The sequence below is a fragment of the Schistocerca cancellata genome, chromosome 8 (genome assembly GCF_023864275.1).
Source record: "Schistocerca cancellata isolate TAMUIC-IGC-003103 chromosome 8, iqSchCanc2.1, whole genome shotgun sequence".
Lineage (NCBI taxonomy): Eukaryota > Metazoa > Arthropoda > Insecta > Orthoptera > Acrididae > Schistocerca > Schistocerca cancellata.
In genome coordinates this window covers 586,401,820-586,421,537 of record NC_064633.1, presented here as the reverse complement: position 1 = coordinate 586,421,537, position 19,718 = coordinate 586,401,820, and the positions used below count along the sequence as shown (strand labels likewise).

At 38.3% G+C, this 19,718-nt stretch overlaps 1 protein-coding gene across 1 annotated transcript in view; it reads left to right on the top strand.

The window, feature by feature from the left end:
* The window catches only part of LOC126094888 (integral membrane protein DGCR2/IDD-like), a 267,285-nt gene that overhangs the window by 217,391 nt on the left and 30,176 nt on the right, over positions 1-19,718 (top strand). The window contains exon 2 of the mRNA XM_049909525.1: positions 2,823-2,971. Coding sequence (XP_049765482.1) covers positions 2,823-2,971 — 149 coding nt within the window. The remainder of the gene's footprint in view (positions 1-2,822; positions 2,972-19,718) is intronic.

Genomic DNA, 19,718 nt, shown 5'->3' with positions numbered 1-19,718 from the left:
CAATTGTAATTATGATAATTAGAGGCACTGGCCACCTATGCCAACACTTCCACAGCATTTTAACATTTTCTACCAATGTTTATCCCTTCAATTTCGTTACTATACTTTCAACCCAGCATTTGTACGTAATTTTGTTAATGACAACAATCTCTTGATAATTATGAGAATATATGTTTTTCCAGAACCTTCTATTTGCTTTCACAATGAATATCAAGTATTATTAGCAAATTGGACAGAATGATATACATATAGACACACATACAAGTCCCTAGGAAGCACTAAATTGTCCGCTAAAATTATCCGAATGCATATAAAAGAAAAGGTGGTATCAGACATTTCATATGAATTTTGGGGAAGGCTGTACCCTTATATGGTGACAAGATAAAAGTAAAACTACGGTGTTAGAAGACTACAGTACAATCAAGGCACTTTCCACCAACAAAAACATACCCCACTACACATTCTCTACAATAAAAACACGTAACAAGAACATTGTCATCAGGGACCCCCACAGGCTATTAAAACAGACCTGACTGCCCAGGGATTCGTCAACAAGGCTGTTCAGCAGATGGGCAAAGTCGAAAGTAAGTGTCCTTTATTCCAGGTCACACTCCCAGATATCCCCCAGAACAAAAGGGAGATCAAAGTCGTCCTGACTGTGCCTGTCACCACCGAGTTACTGCATTGCAAAAACAAGACAATGCAGTGCTTCAGGCATCAGGGACTAAACCACATTGTAGCAGACTGCACCATGGCAGTAAGATGTAGGAATGCACCGAGGCCCATGACACGAGGTCCTATACAGTCAGACCCACAGACCCACAAATAAGGTGCATGCTGTGTGCCAAAAACCACACAGCGGGTTACCAAGGTTGTGAGGTCCATAAAAGACACACACGCAGTAGGCAAAGGGTGCAAAGACCGCCCCCTCCCCCCCCCCCCCACACATACACACAAAAACAAAACACCACCACCACCTCTAGACACACAAAGAACACATCAACACACGCAGACAAAACTTGGGTTAAAAATCAAGACCTGACACTCCAATGGCAACAAACGCTGAAGTGGTTTCTCCACAAAGAAGAGCCCTGTCACCGCAATGACAACCACAAACTGGGTAAGACAAAACAACAATGACTAGGTCCCCAACATGGAAAGCTCTGTGGAACCCATAACACAAGCTGCAACAGAGAGTGCAATCTCTCCCCAGCAGTTCCCCCCCCCCCCCCTCCCCAATCAGATCAGCTATTAGGCATTATGGTCCAGACCATGAACCTCTCATCATGGAGAGGATGAAGGAATTCAGGGAGGCCCAGAGGTAGAACACACAGATCCTCGTTGCCCTTTAGGCAGCAGTTCAGCAGTCACTCCCCTCTGCAACTTCACCAGTAGCACAAAACCCTATCATGGATTCTTCTTCTTTTAGTGTTCAGCCCTGAGGTTGGTTTGCAGCAGAGCACCATTCCTCTCTTCTGTCTGCTTTCCTCTTCTTTTCCATGTATGTGTTACATCCAACATCATTCATGATCTGTTGTATGTATGATATCCTTGGTTTCCCCCGCCAATTCCTTCCGTCAATAGCTCCTTCTGCTATTGTTCCAATGATGTTGTTGTTTGTCTGTTCTTGTTTGTCTGTTCTTGTTTGGATGTGCCTCCACAGAGATCTGGTTTCCTGTACCCTTCTAAGCACCTATTCATTTGTTACTTTGTCTCTCCAGCTGATCTTCACCATCCTTCTATAGAACCACATCTCCAGGGCCTCTAGCCGTCTTCTCTCTTCTCTTCCAACTGTCCGAGTTTCATGTCCATATAGGGCCACACTCCAAACAAAACCTTTCATGATACGTTTCCTTATTTTCAGACTGATGTTGTTGCTGGTAAGTAAGTTCCTCCTCCGATTAAATGCAATTTTGGCCTTTTGTATTCTGCTCGCAATTTCTTTCCAGCTTCTACCATCCCTTGTGATTTTGTTTCCCAGGTATGTAAGTTCCTCTATCACTTCCAGCTCCTCTCTTCCAATTCTCATTCTCAGAGGTTCATGTTCTGCTCCTGTACTGCATACCATCACTTTAGTCTTTTTCTTGTTTATTCTCATTCCATACTGATGGCATAGAATTTTTTCCATTGGTCTGAGGATGTGTGTTGTAAGAATAACACCTATCCTGGCAGTTCAGAAAAGCCAGTGGTGGAGGGGAGGATCCAGATGGCTTGGGTAGTGAAGCAGCCATTGAAATCACCCAACAGTTTCCATGCCCTCTGTCCTATCATCTCCTCCCTGTTCTCATTTCCCACCCTCAGTTGTGTTCTGCTTTCTGTCAACTTACCCACCCATATTTTCCCCTCCACATTCCTCTCTTTTTCTGCTCCACATCTCCCCCCCCCCCCCATCCCATCTTCCTGCACCACAGCCTCCTGGCACTGCACCAGTTAGCAGTCTAGTCTATGCACGCTTTGTCAGAACGTGCTCTTCTCTCTTCTTCACCAGCACACTGCTATCCCTTCCCCACCCCCTCTAGACTGCTGCTTCCATTCTATGTGACAGTTGCAGTCCAGTCTGAGCCACTGAAGATAGTGGTCATGTGAGTGTGAGGTGTGCTTTTTTGTATGAATGAATGTATGTGTGTTTCCTTTTGTAACAAAGACTTTAGCCAAAAGCTAATGTGTAAACATCTTTTAGTTGTGCCTGTCTTCAACTTCACATGTTATCTTTATGTTGAGTGACAGTCTATCTTTTCTTATATTGTTGATGCTCCAACTTGTAGTTTCCATTGTTTGTTTAAACTTTTTTATAGACATGACATGTTCTGCTGTCTTTGCAGAAGCTATGGAGGAGGACTGCACGGACTTCGAGGGCCGCACGGTGGAGCATGGTCTACTGTATGTGCCGGGTCCCAGCCCCTGCTCGCTGTGCGTTTGTTACCACAGTGAGCCCATGTGGTGTAGGGCGATCTACTGTGACCCGCCATATGTGAGCAACACAGTTTCCTGAATTTCTTTCCTTCTGCACCACAGCACATCACATCACTTGAAACAGCACAGAAGCTCTCATTGCTTACCTTGGTACTGTAATAGTTGAGATGCGTACAAACACACAATACAGAGACTGCATATGAAAGCCATTGCAGTCAGGATTCATCTGCTTCAATGAATATAGTCATGTATGAAGGTAGCTCAGAAGGGTTTTAGCATAATGATGCCAATCTTAAGATAAGCAGTCCGTAGTAAATAACCAATACTAATTGTTCTGGAGTTTGTTATATCCACAACATGCTGACATGTTACAAAGTGCTAATTTAATATAAGTTCTCAATTTCAGCACTATTTATGAACACAGTCACCAGATGTTTTCACACTGTTACCAGTTTCATTTGTCCAATAGCCATCTTTAGAACTAATTATCTGATCTTTCTGTGTAGTTGTCTAGTTATATATTTTTCAAAGTATGACTTAGGGTCATGCACATTCCCACTTACCACCAATTAAAACTGTAGCAACAATAATGCTTTCACATGTAGGGCAGTTCTTTAATTTTCCTACTTCAAGAATTTTCCTACTTCATGATAACGGAACATCACTTCTCATCTTGAGGAATGTTCTGAGTGATGCATTATGTATAATTTGTATTTTTGTCAGAAACACTAATTTGTCAAGCTGAACAATCTATTACTGTAACAACCAAAACAATGACTCACATCTGGATTCTTGAAATTGGCATTAAGATCAATAGAATTTAATAATATAATATTAAGATATGACAAATATTGCTAAAAATGGAAATATGCATAATGTAGTTATATAATGCATATTATGTGAGGGTGGTTTGATAAGTCCGGTAAATTTCCATGACAGAATGCAACATTTTTGTTACACCTTCATGGAAGGTAAGCTGTTTTATTCCAAATATCATATAAATAATTTTAACAATATACTGAATACAGTTCTTTATTGACAGCCATTTGAATTGATCAGTGTGATGACTGCAATTGAAAATCAAGAAAACTGAGTTTTGTGCTCTTATCAAACACTTTCATTTGAAGGGTTGACCTGCTGCACCAATCAAAACAGAATTTGATGTAGTTCATGCAAACTGTGCACCCACATTGAAGACCATTTTCTTTTGGATTAATGAATTTAAACATGGTTGGACAAGCTCTGAAGGTAAAGCGTCCTCTGGCTATCCAATTGATATCACCACAGAGGAAACAATTGACAAAATCCATGATATGGTAATACAAGACTCTTGAATAAAAATTCGTGTGATTGCTGAGACTGTAGGCACATCAGCTGAGTGAGTGCATAATATCCTGCATGGAGAATTGGCTATGAAGAAGCTATGTGATAGGTGGGTGTCACAGTTGCTCACAGTCAAACAAAAGTGCATCCAGTACAGCATTTCAGCACAATATCTAACAATGTTCAATGGGAATCTGCAAGATTTTTTGCACTGATTTGTGACTGTTGATGAAACCTGGATCCGTTGTTACACACCAGAGTGAAAATGGCAGTCAAAACAGTGGACAAAGGTTGAAGAAAGTGCACCAATGAAGGAAGTGACCATTTTGTCAGCTGCTGAGGTTATGGCCACTGTTGTTTGGCAGGGTGTATATGCCACAGCACAACCGGGAAATCTGGGAAAAACCGAGGAATTTTTTCATCTGGGACAAAACCAGGAAACAGTCAGAGAATTTTTAGGATTCCAGGAATTTTCCATTATTTTAGTTTTCAGTTACAGTTCTGTAAAAGAATTTGACTTTAGACCCCTACTGCAGAATAATACTGCATCAATTAAACATAAATGAGAGCATAACATCAAAATAAAACTTTAGTCACAAAGAAAATGCACTATTTATAACAAGAAAACACGGTGCAAATACAATCATTTGCCGAGAGCAAAATGTGTCAAAGCCTCTAAGAAAAAGACAATACAATACTTCATAACAGCAAAATACTTTAAAAGAGTTTGACATCACAACTGTGTATGTCTCTAAGAGGTCACAGGAAAATATTGGGAATTGTGCTTTGAGAAGTGTTGTTACTTAGTGAATTTCCTTTTATGCAAGATGAATTATTGTACGTTGAGAATGTGCAATGAATTTCTTAAACTATGTAGCATCTGATCTTTCAGAACTTAACACTTTGAGGACCAGCCACTTAGAAAAATTTCAGGCTCAGAAGACTAGCCATGTATGCCATCATTTAAAATTTTACTGGCACATTTGTGTTTGATATATCTTCAAGAGTAACACACTGACAGAGGTCAATCTTCAAGATTAGTTTTCATATTTATTTCAATTCTTTCATAGATTACAAATGATACAATAACAATGGCAGAAAGTGTAATCATCCTTCAAAAAAAGTGCAAGGCGAGTTCTTGAGGAATTTGACACCGAATCAGCTTTTCTATGGAAAAGTTGAAGTGCTTGACGGAATATGTATTCAGCCAGGTAACCCATGAAATACTTGGTGCACAGCAGTGAAATTTCCAACTGTCCCTGTCAGAAATATTCAGATGCTGCAAATTAAGCTGCGCTCTTAGGATTCTACCTAAGCACATGCTCAGAAAAAAGCAAATAAATTTTTATGACTAATATTATGCATGAAAACTTAGCCCTTCTTGATGAAAAATATCATCTAGTAGTTGTATTTTACAAAGCAGGAATACATATTATTACACCATATTTTCCCGAATTTGAAGTTCACTGCCAGGCCACTCACAGCCTTACTATGGTCTCTCCGTATCATAGCATGGGCAGCAGACTTCCTATATTTTGGTGTTCTGTGTATGGAAACTACCGTGCTTTATATGGTGAATTTATATTTATACTTTTGTAATACCAGAATATGCAGTGTACATATTGCCATGCATTAAAGGTCATTACAGAATGTGTTGTTTTTTTCTGGGAGTGCCAGAAAGTTCAATGCCAGTGTATAAAACCTTTACCATTGAAGGGATTGATATGCTTTACAGCTCCGAGGGAAAGTATATTGCCACTTAACACTGAAAAAATGTACTTTAATGTGGTTTATAATGTATTTTTACTCAGAAAAAGTGCCTTTTCAACCAAAAAGAGTGTATTTTTAATCAGGAAAAATTGAAATTTTTTTTCTTTTCCACATATACACCCTGTTCAGGATTTTCAAGCAGTAATCCTCATAGAAAAAGGCACAATCAAACTGGACCCTACTACACTTCATTGTTGGATCATCTGAAACTTGCATTGGCTGAAGAAAAGACCAAGGTTGATATGCAAGAAAGTGCTCTTTCACCAGGATAATGCACCATCCAACACATCAGCAATAACAATGGTGAAAGCGCATGAATTGGGCTTTGAATTGGTTCCTCATCCACCCTATTCACCAAACTTAGCCCCAAGTGACTTTTTCCTGTTCCCTAACTTGAAACTTTGGCTTTCTGGGAAAGGAATTTTCATCAAATGAGGAATGATAGTTGTAGCCAATGAATATTTTGCAGAGTTTGACAGAACCTATTTTTTCAGTTAGATGAAAAAGTTGGAAATCCCTGGACCAAGGGTATACTCCTCAAAGGAGACCATATCAAAAAGTATAGTGAGTTGTTTACAAAACAAACATTTTTTCTTGCTTTTTTACCTGACGTAACAAACCACCTTCGTATAATTCGTATTTATGTTAGAAACACCAATTTATCAAGCTGAACAAGTCGTTACTATAACCACCAAAATAATTACCCACAACTGGATGCTTGGAATTGGCATTAAGATCAAATAAATTTAACAGTCTAACATTAGGATATGACAGATATTGCTACAAATGGAAGGAAATAGTTTTCTCTAGTAAGGTATATTGCAAGTATTTATTTATGGGTTTTTCACAAGAGCAACTTGGTGTCTCATCCCAGTAATTTACATTACAAAGAAATACTGTAGGACACTAAATGCATGGTGTTAGTGGAGACAGCACATGAAAAAATTAACTAGTAATGTGAATTCCTTGGAGGCAGTACCACTGTACCATTTTCAGCAGTGCTGGCATACAATGATAACTGACAATGAAAGCTCCAGAGATGTATGCAGGATTTAAAAGACAGCAGAAATTCAATGCAAATTAAGGAAGATAAGAATAGCTGGACTTTATTCTGCAACAAGATTTCATTTAATCATGACCTTAGCAGATGAATACATTATTGCATTACAGAGATATTTGTTTCAGTCCCATAAAGTGTACAGCAGAACTTTTGAGAAGTTTGGAAGACAGGAGAGAGTTACTGGAGAAAGTAAATCTGTGGGGATGGTTTATGAGCCGTGCTTGGATAGCTGTACCTATAAGAGTATTGTTCATGAAAAGCAATGTCCTAGGCTTGAGTCCCAGTCTGCCACAAAGTTTCAATCTGTCAGGAAGTTTAAAAACAGATCACACTCTGCTGCAGAGTGAAAGATTCATTCCTGAAGTTTTTCTGTCTATTTTGTATGCTAGCTGTCATTAAGGGAATCAGTGAAACCAGTGAGCCATTTTCATTTACAGCCTTCCTGCTTAGCTGAGTAGTAACATGCTTGTCTACCATGCAGCAGGCCTGAGTTCAATTCCCAGTCAGGTTGGAGATTTTCTCTGCCCATGGACTGGGTGTTGTGTCATCCTCATCATCTCATCATCAACGATGCACAAGCTGCCCAATGTGGCATCACCTGAAATAAGATTTCACCCGGCTGCTGAACTTCCCCGGACGGGGCCTCCCGGCCATCAGTGTCACACCATCATTTCATTTCATTTACATATTAGAAAAAGAATATTAATCACCACAAAGAAAAATGTGGAGTAGCAGGAATGTGGAGTAACATGGTTAACTGGTAAACCAAGTATAAAAGAAGTGAAGTAAGGGAGAAAAAAGAAAAAATGAAAGAATCTAATAAGAGATTATGCTGAGAAGAAAGGTCCCAAAAGGAAATGATGTTGGTACAGTTAGAACACAATCTTAACTGAAGTATGGAATTTAAATAAACAGAAAAGAAAAATTTTCAATGATCACTCACTGTAGTTGAGAATCGAGGAAAAAAGTACTAAAAATGCTGTGTAAACCGACAACAATTTTTAAATTGATAAACCAGGAGATTATGAGGCTGTTTCAAAGGTACAGGAATTTTCATTTATTGGAAATAATTTTATTTATTCATCTACATCACTGTTATCTCCTCCTGCATAGTCCACATTTTATATTATACACTAATGCCAGCACTTCTTCCAATCCTCGAAACACTTCTGAACTCGATCTTTGGGATAGCACTTAGCCTTTCCAGCAATTTGCTTTTAATCTCATCTAAATTGTAAATGGAGGTTGGGTCATCATTGCAAGTTTCCCAAAAATTCACTAACAAACAAAGTGTGAGCAGGTGCACTTTCATTTGCAAAAGCCATGACTTATTTTGCCACAAATCCGGGTGGATTGCTGCCAGCAGACAGCATTCAATTTGTAGGTAGTACTCTTAATTGATTGTTTGACATTTTGGCAATAACTCGTGCTACAGTAATCTGTTAAAGAAAGCAATGTGTAGAACATTCAACTGCACTAGTCAAGCTTTTGTCAGTCTTGGCGATCCATAATGCCTCCACTGTGACAATTGAGCCTTAGTTTTTACATCACATCCATACAGCCATGTTTCATCCCCTGTTATGACATGTCTCAGTAGTTCTGCCTCATTGTTGACTTCATTTAGTGAGTCCTGAACAACTTCTGTTTGCCACTGTTTTTGCTTGAAATTTTACACCATTGGGAGAAATTTTGCTGTCATACATTTCATACCCAAAACATCCAAAAAGATTTCATGTTATGAGTCAGTTGATATGCCAACATCATCAGCAGCTCCTCTGATTGTGATTTGGTGATCATTCAGAATCATTTCCTTCACTTTTTCCATACTTTCATTGGTTGTTGATGTGCAGAATATTCATCATCTTTAACTTGTTCATGGCTATATTGGAAATGCTTATACCATTCATAAACCATTGTTTTACTTATAACACACCTCTCAAAAGCAATATTCAATATTCTTAAAACTTTGTTTCATTTTATTCCATTTTTATAGCAAAATTTAATGCAAATTCTCTGATCCATTTAAAAAAAAATCAATAATTGCCACTCTTAAGCAAACAAAGTAACCTTGACATCTGACAACACTGTTGTTGTTGTGGTCTTCAATCCTGAGACTGTTTTGATGCAGCTCTCCATGCTGCTCTATCCTATGCAAGCTTCATCTCCCAGAAACTACTGCAACCTACATCCTTCTGAATCTGCTTAGTGTATTCATCTCTTGGTCTCCCTCTATGATTTTTACCCTCCACACTGCCCTCCAATACTAAACTGGTGATCCCTTGATGTCTCAGAACATGTCCTACCAACCGATCCCTTCTCCTAGTCAAGTTGTGCCACAAACTTCTCTTCTCCACAATCCTATTCAATACCTCCTCATTAGTTACATGATCTACCCATCTAATCTTCAGCATTCTTCTGTAGCACCACATTCCAAAAGCTTCTATTCTCTTCTTGTCTTGTAAACATTCAGTATGGCTAACAGTGTACACATACATTTCAGACATGATTGCCAACACAACAACAAAAATTCACACTAAACAGACTAATATTATCTGTGAATTACAAAATTCCTAATATTTTTTGAATGCATGTAATATACAATGGCTAACATTGTACACATTCAGTATGGCTAACAGTGTACACATATATTTCAGACATGATTGCCAACACAACAACAAAAATTCACACTAATCAGACTAATATTATCTGTGAGTTACAAAATTCCTAATATTTTTTGAACACATGTCATATACTATGCTAAGCTGTTAGGAGGCTGGAAAAAAGACCCCTTCCATATTATTATTCATAATATATTTTTGAATTTGAAAAAAAAGGAAGATCAAGGACAAGATAAGGCACAGTGACAAAGCTGAGTATGGATAATGAATCAGTGGATCATGCTCAGGACAGAACTCACAACAAGAGGATTGATGAGAAGATGTGTAACAAGTGAGGCCCTTACCTTTAGTAAAGTAAAGAAAATCATTGAATTTGTTAAATTCACAGAGACAAATGGATGTCAGGGGGTGAAACAGCCAGTACTGCATACAGAAACACAAAAACTGAATAAAAGCCCTTCTTGCTTTCAGAAATACATGTTCATTCTCCCAGTGAGAAGTGAAGTGGCAAATGCAAATAACACAATAAATGAAGTGTACTCAGTTACTGATCATTGGATGTAAGGGTGGTGTTCTTGATTACTTATCAAATGATGTTGCATCCTGTATTTAAGGCATTTTTCATTGTGACAGGATCTTCTCATTAAATTTAAATCACCAGTTTTCTCCTCCAATTGTGAAAAACTTCTGTTGGCGCCCACCTACATAGGGAGAAATGATCATCATGATAAAATAAGAGAAATCAGGGTTCGCACAGAAAAATTTAAGTGCTCGTTTTTCCCGCGTGCCGTTTGAGAGTGGAACGGTAGAGAGACAGCATGAAGGTGGTTCATTGAGCCCTCTGCCAGGCACTTTATTGTGAATAGCAGAGTAATCATGTAGATGTAGAATCACAGTCACTGCTCGTATTTCGAGTAAAAATCATCAGTAAAGGGGACCAAACACTTCCCATGTAAGAAGTCACTCTCATTTTGCCAACAGCATTCACAAAGAAGGCAGAGGAATAGAGTTTCATTGCACACTCTAGCCATTGTGGTGTGAAATTGGTCCCAAAGGCAGAAAAATCTACAGTGATCCATGGCATGAGAATGCAGAAGGCAAAGCACTGTATTAAAGACATGTAATTTGTACCCATATGAAAAGTTGCTTGTAGTTGAAAAAGGTCAATGTGATCTCTCCATTGGCAGAAGATTCCAGATTAGGCCATATTCAGATGCCCCTGAGAGGACTGCCTAAGTGGAGGTGCTGATGAGGAAAAAACTGTGTGGAGCAGGATTATTTTTTCATAGATATACATTGCCTCTCTCATCACTTTGTGGTACCTGACTATGAAGAGTAACTATTTCTCCTTTAATTTTCAACCATAGCAGCAACAATTATACACCACTGCAGCTACAAATAAATGTAAACATACACACCACTCACACATTTTGCCTTATGTCTATTCCAGTCGACTGAGTGACGGCTACCTACTAGGCAGTAAAAGGAGCATCTATGATCTTGGGAAATGTGATTGACATGTCACCAATCTTTCCAGCTGTTTTTGCCAGTAGGTGAAACCTCACAGTGCTGTTACTTCTTTATTTGACCAGCTCTTCATTTGGCTGCACAAGGCTGAGTGGACCCCATTCCAGACCTCTCTCCGCCAGAAAAAATCCGAGGAGGTACTGGGATTCGAAACTGGGTCCTTATGCAACAAAGACAGCAAAACTAACCCTTTGCCTACAGAGGCACCCACTACATATTATATATCTGATATCTGCAAAAATAGGGGAAGTGTTGTGGCACTAAAGACCTGGTCCATAGTTGCTGCCAGAACTATGTGCAATACATTTCTGACCATGTAAACCCCAGATCACCAAAAAATTTGATCTTGTATTCTTCCTGCAATATTGTATATACAAAATAAGTAAAAATTACTTATTTACCATAGTTCCTGGTGTTTTGGTTTTAATGTGTAGCAGTATGCATTACTTTTATGACTGAGAAATATCAGACATTGAATGAAGCTGCCTTATGGTGATGTGAGCCAAAATTTATTAGTGAATCTTTACAAAATATAAAATATTTTGTACATGTAATTGTTGACATACTGCTACTACTAATATTTACAAAATCCGTCATCGTGGCGGTGTCATACAAAGAAAATGTAAATAAATTGGTATCTTTGATGTGGGAGGCTATATTGATTGGAGGTGATGGTCAATGAAGGCTGAAATTCTTTCAGTGGGGGAATAATAACCAGCTGCAAGGGGTATAGCATTGTTGGGTTTGTGGATTTTGGAGAGCATGTAAAAGGTAGGTGTGCAGGGTGTAATAGGTGAGGAGGGAAATGGATTCTGGGGAGAATTTCTTGGAAGCAGGGATTGGAGGCTGTGCTGGACTTCTAGCATGGAATAATTCTGGCAGAGTTTACAGATTTAGGAATCAGATAATTGGCAGAGGCATGCTTCCAGGTAGTCACTGCAGTTTGTAACAACAGTGGTGGAACCTTCTTGTGCAAGTAGGATGATTAGGTCAGGATTTGAAACTTCCTGGCAGGTCAAAACTGTGTGCCAGACCGAGACTCGAGTCTTGGTATGGCACGCAGTTTTAATGTGCCAGGAAGTTTCATATCGGCACACACTCCGCTGCAGAGTGAAAATCTCATTCTAGGTCAAGATTTGTTTTTATGTTGTGTATGGCTATTCTTTCTTCTGCTGAAAGGTTGATATTCTGAGGAAGGGGCCTGGGAAAGGATGGTGAGGCTAAGTTGGAGGTAAGGAATTCCTGGAAGGTGATGAGCAGGTTGTTAGGTGGGAGGGGAAAGGATCACAGTTGGATGGTGGTATGAACTGGGAGAGGCAGGATTGGAGTGAGGTGGATTTTGGTTGGAGGGATTGGGGACAAAGAAGTGTTTCCATTCCAGGGACCAGGAGAAGAAGAGGAGGTCTTTGACAAGTCCAGCATGGATTTATCCAGTTGTAGGGCTAAAGGTGAGGCCTTTGGATAGGACTGAAACTTCTATGGATCTGAGAGTTTGGGTTAAAAGTTTAACAACAGTGTTAGGGGAATGTTTTGGATTTTTATTTAATGGAGTAGTGGCAGGGAATTTTGGGGAACGTGGCACATTGGAAAAGTCAGCTAGGTAGAGTTTAGGTGCTATGAGAGGTGGACGAGGATGAACCCTGAGGGTAGGATAGGGGTTGGATAGTGGTGCCCGAGGCAGCAGACTCACAGTTTTGGTTTGTGATTGTAAAACTTTAGTCATATTCTAAAAATTATATCATTCACAACTGAAATGGAAGAACCCCTATTTGTGTTGAATCCCGCCTTGGTATCTCTGTGTAAGAATCCAGGTGGCCAGGAGTAGCAAAGCAGCAAGCTGTTGCCTTCAAAGTTGTGCAAAATGGCAAAGATTTAACCTTCATCAGTAAATGTATCTTCACTTAACTATGATCAGTCCTGACATATAATCCGATATCATAGTCCAGTGCTCACAGCAATATACATCAACACTGAATAAAAAGTAGGAGAGGTAGGATGTGGTGTTGTCTGTTCTCTGGCCCATGAGCAACTGAACCAAAACTGGTTGGCTGCTATGGAATTTTCCTATATCCAATCTATAGAAGGTTGCCCTTCTCGGCAGCAGATGGTGGAGGCTGGACCCTGCGAGCATGCAACATTATCTGTGGTGCTGTCCTGCATGACTACTATGACCATCTGCTGAAATCTTGCAGTGTGTTGCCAGTTGTCGCCAGGCATCATCTCTGGTAATATCGATTACAACAACACCAAGATTTAAGGATCTGAATACGTTAATAGCAATTATACAAATAGGGCAAGCCCCACTTTAAGTATGTTTAAACACGCAGCTTACAATAAAATTTGTGTACAGTCAAGAAACATATCATTTTCCACCCACCCAATCTCTCATTCCTTCACCTATATATGAAGCGATCTCCTTCTTCTGGACATGTACCACCATTTGAGGAAGATGAAGACAACAGGGAAATTTTAGTGCAATGCTGTCTGCACAGACCCCCAGGAAATGGAAAATTGTCAAATGTCAGAAGGAGCAAGTGATATAAGTGCATGTGATGTGGTAGTACAACCATCACCCCTCAAAAGAAGAGGTTAAGCTAGCAAGTGACACCAAGAAGTCATTTGCCAACTCCCTGATTTGATGAAACTTAGTGACAGGTGTAGAAGAGTTTTATAAAGGCAAAATATATGTCACTTTTGAATGAGCAGCTGAATGAAAGCAAGAAGGAGACGTTGGAGTTTTTGCCTTCATGATAGGCTTCTTACATTTCAAATACATTGTCTATCCCTGTGCCAGCCTCTGTCACAACATCAATGGTGACTTATCTAGCTTCAAGTCTGGCAGTGTTTCTTGTGAATTCATCTGAAGCTAAATCACATTCCACTTTAAGTTATCCCTTTCCTACCTGAGAGAAAATTTTTTTGGAAGTTTATCTGATAGGTATCAGTTTTTATACTTTATGACCTCTCAAATTACGTAAAAATACTGAAAAAGTTCTCATGGCGATAGTTTATTCAAAAAGTCACTAGCATGATTGTACTACTCAAAATAAAAAAAAGTATAATATCTAAAAGGACCTTCATGTATGTGTTTGGACACCTTACATAAGTTAAATGAAACATTCTCAGCCTAAAATAATGCAGGCATGACCTGAAAATAGCGAAATATAGGAAAATATATTTTATTTATCTCAGTGACCAATGTCTTTCTGTTGAAGCTTGAAATGATCTGTTGCGCTCTGGTGGTCAGAATACTGAACAAAACAACTGTCAAACGGAAGCTGCGAACTCGCAGAATCGTTGCAGTCCGGTGTTACACAGGAAAGTGGATATAGTTGAGCCACAACAAATTTAAAACTGAATCTGCACAATCCTGCAGGCCAGGGTGGAAAGGGATATTGAACAGTTCTAGCTTTTTAGCTTTAAACATTATTTATATGTGTACCTCATTGAATAAGGTACAACACTAAATGGTCTTGCTAAAAATAAACTTTGATGGTAGAATTTTTAATTTCATTCACACACTTTCAGCAACTTACCTTCTCAGCAGGAGAAAAGCAAGCCAAATATTTGCATCCTGCTTTGTCAGAGTAGCTGATACTAGTGGCTCCAAAAAGTGGAAACTGTCTGGACTCATTCTGTAGAAATTGCAGAATTTGTGTTTGTGTTGAAAGAGTGGACAAAACACCATGGCCAAAATATGTTTGATGTTAATAGCATTGTATGAATGCTAAACCCTCTATATACTCCTTCCACCTTTCTGCCTTCCCTTCTTTGCTTAGAACTGGGTTGCCATCTGAGCTCTTGATATTCATACAAGTGATTCTCTTCTCTCCAAAGGTCTCTTTAATTTTCCTGTAGATAGATACTGCCTACAGGAAAATTAAAGAGACCTTTGGAGAGAAGAGAACCACTTGTATGAATATCAAGAGCTCAGATGGCAACCCAGTTCTAAGCAAAGAAGGGAAGGCAGAAAGGTGGAAGGAGTATATAGAGGGTTTATACAAGGGCGATGTACTTGAGGACAATATTATGGAAATGGAAGAGGATGTAGATGAAGACGAAATGGGAGATAAGATACTGCGTGAAGAGTTTGACAGAGCACTGAAAGACCTGAGTCAAAACAAGGCCCCTGGAGTAGACAACATTCCATTTGAACTACTGATGGCCTCGGGAGAGCCAGTCATGAAAAAACTCTACCATCTGGTGAGCAAGATGTATGAGACCGGCGAAATACCCTCAGACTTCAAGAAGAATATAATAATTCCAATCCCAAAGAAAGCAGGTGTTGACAGATGTGAAAATTACCGAACTATCAGTTTAATAAGTCACAGCTGCAAAATACTAACGCGAATTCTTTACAGACGAATGGAAAAAACTGGTAGCAGCCAATCTCGGGGAAGATCAGTTTGGATTCCGTAGAAATGTTGGAACACGTGAGGCAATACTGACCTTACGACTTATCTTAGAAGAAAGATTAAGAAAAGGCAAACCTACATTTCTAGCATTTGTAGACTTAGAGAAAGCTTTTGACAGTGTTAACTGGAATACTCTCTTTCAAATTCTGAAGGTGGCAGGGGTAAAATACAGGGAGCGAAAGGCTATTTACAGTTTGTACAGAAACCAGATGGCAGTTATAAGAGTCGAGGGGCATGAAAGGGAAGCAGTGGTTGGGAAAGGAGTAAGACAGGGTTGTAGCCTCTCCCCGATGTTATTCAATCTGTATATTGAGCAAGCAGTAAAGGAAACAAAAGAAAAATTCGGAGTAGGTATTAAAGTTCATGGAGAAGAAGTAAAAACTTTAAGGTTCGCTGATGACATTGTAATTCTGTCAGAGACAGCAAAGGACTTGGAAGAGCAGTTGAACGGAATGGACAGTGTCTTGAAAGGAGGATATGAGATGAACATCAACAAAAGCAAAACGAGGATAATGGAATGTAGTCAAATTAAGTCGGGTGATGCTGAGGGAATTAGATTAGGAAATGAGACACTTAAAGTAGTAAAGGAGTTTTGCTATTTAGGGAGTAAAATAACCGATGATGGTCGAAGTAGAGAGGATATAAAATGTAGACTGGCAATGGCAAGGAAAGCGTTTCTCAAGAAGAGGAATTTGTTAACATCGAGTATAGATTTAAATGTCAGGAAGTCGTTTCTGAAAGTATTTGTATGGAGTGTAGCCATGTATGGAAGTGAAACATGGACGATAACTAGTTTGGACAAGAAGAGAATAGAAGCTTTTGAAATGTGGTGCTACAGAAGAATGCTGAAGATAAGGTGGGTAGATCACGTAACTAATGAGGAGGTATTGAATAGGATTGAGGAGAAGAGAAGTTTGTGGCAGAACTTGACTAGAAGAAGGGATCGGTTGGTAGGACATGTTTTGAGGCATCAAGGGATCACAAATTTAGCATTGGAGGGCAGTGTGGAGGGTAAAAATCGTAGAGGGAGACCAAGAGATGAATACACTAAGCAGATTCAGATGGATGTAGGTTGCAGTAGATACTGGGAGATGAAGAAGCTTGCACAGGATAGAGTAGCATGGAGAGCTGCATCAAACCAGTCTCAGGACTGAAGACCACAACAACAACAACAACATGAATGCACCCATTACTTCCTTTTCTTTTTTAGTTTTTTGAGCTTTAAATAATGATATCCTTTTGTAAAGGAGCTCATGATTACAACTGAAACAGAAATGTGCTTCATGCTGTCTTGTTCCTTGTTGTAACCCAGGTCACATTGCGTATTGTATCATATATTGTATCACCACAGTGGGAACATGAGTGTTGCACTGACAAGTGTCATGTCACACAATCTTTATTGCAGTGTGTTGTATCGCATATCATATCACCTGAGTGTGAATCGCACCTAAGTGGATGAACTGGTAACAGTTAGTTAGTAATATGTTCTGTAGATCATTTGCACGATTTAATCAGAATAATGTGGGAGTCACTTCTTGAACTGAGTGAGAAGAATAAAGTTCACCTTTAGTGAAACCAAGAAATGTCTCTATGGGGAAAGAAAGAAACACAGTTAAGTGAGTTTATATATTTAATGTTTTATGTATATCAGCAAAGTGAAGAAATTTGAATAAAGTCCAGATGAACATTATTGGTAATAACATTACTAATATCTACCAATAAAACTATTTTCATTGCTGTATTACTGATAAGTTAACTCATCTGAATTTCTATATAGCTCAGTTGTGCATTACTTAGACGTGTCTTGTACAAACAACAGAAGAAATATGAAGGAGTCATCATTCATATATTTATTTCAACTGAATTCTGACATTAAAAGTAGCTGAAAGGTTCACCTATACATAAATGACCGACAGTCACTCTCCATATTCAAAATCACATTTTGCATGTTACATTATTGCTGAGTATCTGTACACTGATGAACATTAGTAACTTAACTAACTTTTCAGTGGAAGTTTCAACCATAATACATTTCTTATTCTAGTTAGTGTGAGATATTTAAGTTTAGGACCATGCCAGCTGAATTACATTAAATACATTTTGTGAATGTTTTACCAAAGTGCTTGAATTCAAGAATGCAAATACAACAGAAATAAGTGAACACATAATTTCTGGGCTAAGTCTAATGTGGTTTCAACTTATATCTAGTGCCATTATTTCCCTGTAAGTGCCTTTCTGATTACTTCATTGTACTTTAGAACACATTTTCTCAAAAGAAAAGAACTGAGGAGTACATGATAGAACTTTATCTTTTGTCTCTCTCCCACCATTAATGATTTTGACTCTAATACAATATTAGACCCTAACTTTTCTTCCTTTATTTGTATGATCTCCGATAATTCCCCCAGCAGTCATTTGTAATAATAATACAGCTATTGTTCATCTATAATAAAGAAGACATCTAATCATTATGATTCAGTGAAACAACAATGGATCATACATCCATACATCTTCCAAGAGAGTCTACGTGTTACCTATGAGATCAGTACATATTGATTATGTTAATGCTACCCAAGATTCATTACCATCAACAATATATTACTGGATAACAATTTACTTTTTGTTTCTGGAAAATAAAAATGCAACATACTCTAGCTGAAAAGAAAAATGAACACTTCTAAAGGTGTGACACAGAAATGTCATTCTTCACTTTTCCACTACAGTTCTTTCTCTTTAATCTGTCTGAAATGATTATGTTTATTTACTCGCTATTGAAAGCCGATTTTCTCCTAACAACAATGAAGTAAGTAAAACAGGATTACAAAACAAATATAAATTTTTTATATCTTGCATTTAATCTTATTACATTTATGCACAGAGTTTGCAATATTATTAGACAAGGATTACCGTCTTAAGGCAAGGTTAAAACCAGTTGATTGGCCTTTCTTTAGATATATTTAAGTTTCTACGCAGTGCAATTACATTGACATAAATGGACACAATCAACACCTGATAGTTTTCAGAAGGAAATGCAGGACTGATATACTTCAGAATTGTTATATATGAGATATGATTTTAGGAGCTTTATTTCAAATCAGTCTTCTGCTTTTAATAAAATGAGTATAGCCTTGTCTGTTGGAATGGTCCATATTATCACAAGCAAAACCTATGAAGTAAAAATATGTTTGCAATTTTAATTTTGCCATGAAAATTTACTAAAATTAATCTTTGTTCTTAAATTTATTACTTTTAACATGCAGAAGGGGAATGCCCAATTAGGTAGGAAATGGTTTAATAGTTCTCTGTATATTGACATTAATTTGAGTGTTGTAAATTCTTAAGTATCAGAAAATGATTACAGTGAGTTAACATTGTGGTATGTGCTTTAATTACACTATGATATCTGTTTGATGACATCTGTTAGTCTGGACTAGATGTGACCAGGACAGTTTGCTCTGTGTGCTATGGCTCTTGCCAAGGTTGCATGTGGCAAGAGAGTTTATGTGCTGGCCTTCTCCTCATAATCTATATATAGCACTTACTTTGCAGGTTACACATAATTGTTGTTGCAAACACTGTCACTGTTGGTAATGTTGTTGTTAGACACTGCTTTTGCATGCACTGTAAATAGTAATACTTAGATGTATTTGATCTTTGATTGTACTATGATGAAAAGAGTTACAGTGGAGCTTTACTAATAATTTATAACAACAAAGTACTACAAGAACATGACTTGCACCCAGTTCCTTAATGAGAAAGTTGTTCAGAATTTCCTCATTAAGAGACTGATTGGTGACTCATTTTTTGGTGATGCATTTTTTGATAAGTCCACTGTTAATATTCTGGAAAATAATCATATCATAAGTTGAGAGCCAAAGCAATTTTCTGTTATCATCAACTGGTTTTAATTTTCTAAAGGGAGATGCTGATTTCATGCACACCCCTGTGTTATATGAAATTTCATTGTGTTTACCTGCTGTTGACTGATCTGCAAATTCTGTTGGGCTTCTATTGGCAGTATGTGATCAGAGGAAGTATTTCTCAGAGGTTAATGCTCACCATTCAACAACATTCAATAAGCTACATGCACTC